Source organism: Anarrhichthys ocellatus, unplaced genomic scaffold, assembly GCF_004355925.1.
Source record: "Anarrhichthys ocellatus isolate YVR2014 unplaced genomic scaffold, GSC_Weel_1.0 scaffold1157, whole genome shotgun sequence".
In the NCBI taxonomy this organism is placed as follows: Eukaryota; Metazoa; Chordata; class Actinopteri; order Perciformes; family Anarhichadidae; genus Anarrhichthys; species Anarrhichthys ocellatus.
Window position 1 is genome coordinate 8321 of NW_022281131.1, and position 4754 is coordinate 13074.

Here is a 4754-nt window from a genome sequence, read left to right on the forward strand (position 1 = left end):
GAGTGGGTGAGTGTGAGAGTGGGTGAGTGTGAGAGTGGGTGTGTGTGAGAGTGGGTGAGTGTGAGAGTGGGTGAGTGAGTGTGATATAACATGTTGGACTGCGTCCTTGTGGGGTGAAGGCAATGCTTAATTAAGGTAAGGCTGACATGTTTGAGGTATAACCAGTAGATTTGTAAATATTCTGTTATTTATGTATTGTACTCAATAAGTATTTAGTTTATTTAGTTTCCAGGAGAAGGGATATTACTGTCTAAAAATAAAACGTGTATAATAAACTGTGTAAATACTGGATGATCATATTGTTGAATAAAATGAGTTTTTTGTTGTCGTTTCTTTTGTTATGGTGGCAAGATAACAGAGCACGTTAAATAAAGTTGTAGTACTGTGTGTAGAACATAAGTACTGGCTGAAGGTACATCATGATGCCTTCAGGCTCTGCTCAGTGAACACGAGTACTGGCTGAAGGTACATCATAACGTTATCATGATGTGTTCACATGTCATCTGTAAAATGTAGTTTTGGTGATAAACTAGAATGAATCCAGCAGTTTGAAGGAGATGTTTTCACATGAATATAAAACAGATATTAAAGATGAATTATGAGATGTTTAACTTCTAACACGAGCTCTAAGAACATTATTATACTTCATTAAAAATAACAATGAAGAGGTTTGTTTTAATCAATAAAAATATAATCTTTGATTTCCTGATCATTTGAATTTTGTGTTTTTATGAAGAAAAAAAACTATAAATCACTAAAACAAAGAAGTTCTGATGTTTACTGACTTCAGAGCGTTGAAATGATTCCTGTGACGGACAGCTGCTGTAATCAAACATCAAAGGGATTTATATCTGTTGATATGGATCAACGATGATCAATAATTAATATCTGTGGCCAAAGAAACCTGATCATGGATCTAAAGGTTATATTTGCTCCCTGAATTCTTTTGTGCTGATCCGATCCGTGACTCTGATCCCAACCGTGGCTTTTATGATGCTTTGCACCTTTAAAGACCGAAATCTGATTTTCATTTCTCTATAAAACACTTTTGCACCTTTGTTGCAACGCGTCTCGCGCTGAAGCCGATACCTGAGACCCGTCTCTGTGCTGTCATGGTTTAACTATATACGTGTGTTTTTTACCATGGCTCGGGCCCTCTGCTCGTCTTCCTGGCCGTCGTGGTGTCTGCGGTGGCCGAGGCTCTTCTGTTCGGGTCGGTTCATCTCCGGCGTCCCGCTCAGCATCTGCACTCGCAGCCAGTGGTACACCATCTCTGCACTTCCCTCACAATCAGCCAGAGTCACCTGGGCGGTGCCCTGCAGAAGACACACGTCGTCATCTTTGATTCAGGATATGGGCGCGTATCACAGGAGAGAATAATCATCGGTCTGTTTCGACCCACCAGCAGCTCCTCCTGAGCCTCGGGTCCCAGCGAGCAGACGGACAGCTGCAGGCCGCACCCCCCCAGGGCGGTAGCAGCGACGGGAATGCGGAAGCCTTCGTTGAAGCTCATCTGAGGCTGCGGCTCCAGCGCCGTGCAGCAGTAGAACGCACAGGCCCGGCCGGCGTCCAGAGGAACCAAGTGCACCTTCACATACCTGCACATGAACGGATGAAGGTTTCTGATTATTGATAACAGCTTGCACCTGTTGGACGGAGCCAGGCTCAAGTTTCAACAATTAGTTTCTAGAAGCTTTAGAAGCAGGAAGTCTGAAAATCTACATGTGAGTGAATATTTATCAGCCAAATCAAATAGTTTATATTCAACCTTAGTTTCTTTAGAACACATTTAATACTGGACGTGTTTCTCTGCAGGGTTTCTATGAAGGTGATGAAGTAGTTCATGAATATGAGATATGAGTTTATAGATGATTATAATCCCTCCTCTCTAGTGGAGCTTAGTTTATAAACCTACAGTCTGTGTTCATACCTCTGAGTTACACTCATTGTCTTCTTGAGTCTTCACAGCTGATTGTGTTTGTATTCTGGTGGTTCAGAGAATAAAGCAATGAAACGCCTCCGTTCATGCTCGGAGCCTCTGCAGACGGCACGCTACACAGAACACCATAAACTAAGCTCCACTAGAGAGGAGGGGTGATAATCATCTATAAACTCATATCTCATACTCATGAACTACTTCATCACCTTCATACAAACCCTGTAGAGAAACACGTCCAGTATTAAATGTGTTCTAAAGAGACTAAGGTTGAATATAAACTATTTGATTTTTAACACCTCCTGTTTCTAAAACATTTCAAATATACAATAATATAATCCCATGACATGTAAATAATGATGTCAATGAACTATCTGTGCCGGCTCCACTACAGCAAGTATAAACTAAGCTTAACTGTCTTATGCTAAGCTAAGCTAACTACCTCCTCCTGAAAGTACTCACACTTTAAAGCCGTCTCTCACGATGGACCTGTTCAGGTTCTTGAGCTGGAGCAGATGCAGCCGGAGAGACTGAGAGCTGGACTCCCACCTGCAGAGACGGACGCACAGTTAGACCCTGAGGGGGGGGGGGGGGACGACGACGACCATCTACTCACACTGAGCGGTCACTCACAGCAGACCCAGCTGGATCTGGGTGGGCTCGCTCACTGAGGTCAGATCCTTCATGTACGACATCTCATCGGACTCCTCGGCCCTGCTGGATAAACAAACCGTTATTCTCTCATCGCACTCAAGCGGCTTCAAACTCAAGAGTGTGTTTGTGTCTCAAGACGTTCACTGTGAGCGTGACTTTAGTGTCTTTGTGTCACTTTGTTCTAGTTGTTGTTTGTATGTAACTTAAAGCCAATAAACTGCCAGTTTATTGGCTGTTAGGAAGGTCTGACTCTCCATACCGCTGTGACAAACAGAGCACCAGAGACTCTGTCATTTATTGTTTTGCTTGTGTTGTTTTAATAATAATCATTTTAAATTATTACAATTCCAGTGTCAGTATAATAAGAAGTATATCAGCGGCACAAAATGGTTTTAAGGCTTTTTGTTTTTTGTTAATTCACTCGTCAGTTTATTATTCTGAACCTTCTTTTACTTCTTTCACACAGAATGTGAACGTTAAATAAATAAAGGCATCGACCAATCACGTTGCAGAACTGGTTGAGACGTGCTTGTATTTAACTTTATTAATCCTTCAAACATCGACAAAAGCAGATCCACTCTTTCTGTTCTTACTTTTCACAATAAAAGCCCGAAACACAATGTTTGCAGACGAGTATTTCGGATGTTTGTGTTGTTCATTCTTTAAGCCTTTAAGTGTTTAAAGGTCTTTAATCTGACAACAATAGTTCATGACATGACTTCTGGGACAGTACATCTTCTAATATAACAATACTATCTAATAATAATATATAATTAGTTCTCCTGACAGTTTCCTTCAGTTTCTATTTTCTTTTTGCTATTTTAAACTATTTCTGAGTAAATGTAATATTTCCTAATATTATTCAGATTCCTTCCTCAGACTTGAATCCCACTCGGACAAGCGGACGCAAAGGCCACAAACGGTCAAAGCTGACAGTATTTGTGGGAGTTGCAGGGTTCCTCCTCTGCCACTAGGGGGCGCAGTCCCTCCAAAGAGGAGCTGGTTGTTTCTGGACCTGCTCTCACCTTCTGCCCCAGGCCTCGAACACACCGCTGTCTGTGGCCAGAGCGTCCTCCGACACGCCCGCAGAGACTCTCCGGGCCCGTCGACCGCTCCTGTTGGTGCTGTTCCCCCTCAGGGTCACTCCTAAACGGGGGGGGGGAAACACATCCAGTTAAGACATCCGGTCCTCTTCCCTCCTCTGGGACGAGGACCGGATCTCTTTTCACTTGCCTGTGGAGGTGAAGGCGCCCTGAGTTGCGGCGTCTCGGTGACTCTTGTTGTCCAGCGGGTGCACGCCGCCGGCGTCCTCGGTGTTGTTGTGGGCCGGCGGTTGCGTCTGAGCCCGCAGACCCTCCAACAGGCCGCGGCCCGCCTGCTCCATGTACTCCTCCGTCATCTGGGTGAGCGGGCAGTCCTGGGGGGCCGAGTGGTAGGGCGTGTCCATGGGGGAGCTGGGCGGCGACAGGGAGGAGAGCGAGGAGCGGGAGGAGAGCGAGGCCAGCGACTGCGGGGTGTCGTGGGAGCGCTTGCTTTTGCTCTGGGTCAGAGGGTCCGGGGTGAACACGGAGCAGTCCCGGGACGCCGGCTCCGGTTGCAGCAGGTAGCGCAGGTGGGGGTCCAGAGGCTCCCCGGCCGCGTCGTGGCGCTCGTACTGGGGGAGGCCGTAGATGTCGCTGAAGCTGATGGAGCTGAGGGAGCCTCGGCTGGACGCCAGAGAGCCACGGCTGGAGGCCAGAGAGCCGCGGCTGCTGCTGGACGACACTGTCAGAGAGCTGGCCGACAGGCTGGAGGCAAAGAAGAAGAAGAAGAGACACATGAGGAAAGACGAGCGCGGCAACGGATCACAAAACTCGCATCACAGATCGGAGTCAAGGATCAAAGAGCAGCACAAAGTAAAAAAGAGAAAAAAATGTAACTTTCAGAGATCCCAGATCGAGCTTTGTTGCTCTTTGATGTCCTTCAAACTACTGGATTTATTCAAGTTCATCACTAAAACTACATTTTACAGATGACTTGTGAACACATCATGATAATGTTATAATGTACCTTCAGCGAGTACTCATGTTCACTGAGCAGAGCCTGAAGGAATCATCATGTAACTGAAGTGAACCTCCGTTGGTTAGCCGTTAGCGGTGCTGCTAACGTTACTAGCTCTCCTCCT

The 4754-nt window shown here is 45.9% G+C and overlaps 1 protein-coding gene across 2 annotated transcripts in view; it reads right to left on the minus strand.

Annotated features, from left to right (window-relative positions):
* The window catches only part of LOC116377363 (protein WWC3-like), a 7773-nt gene extending 3194 nt beyond the window's left edge, over positions 1–4579 (minus strand). Inside the window, exons 1-6 of one of the 2 annotated variants that reach the window (XM_031838984.1) lie at positions 3824–4579; positions 3616–3736; positions 2570–2650; positions 2399–2485; positions 1403–1598; positions 1143–1316 (exon numbers count right to left, since the gene is read on the minus strand). In XM_031838984.1, the coding sequence (XP_031694844.1) occupies positions 1143–1316; positions 1403–1598; positions 2399–2485; positions 2570–2650; positions 3616–3736; positions 3824–4409 (1245 nt within the window). In that variant the 5' untranslated portion in view covers positions 4410–4579. Of the gene's footprint in view, positions 1–1142; positions 1317–1402; positions 1599–2398; positions 2486–2569; positions 2654–3615; positions 3737–3823 lie in introns of both variants that reach the window. The other variant, XM_031838983.1, reaches the window with a different exon arrangement.
* Positions 4580–4754: the final 175 nt, after the last annotated feature.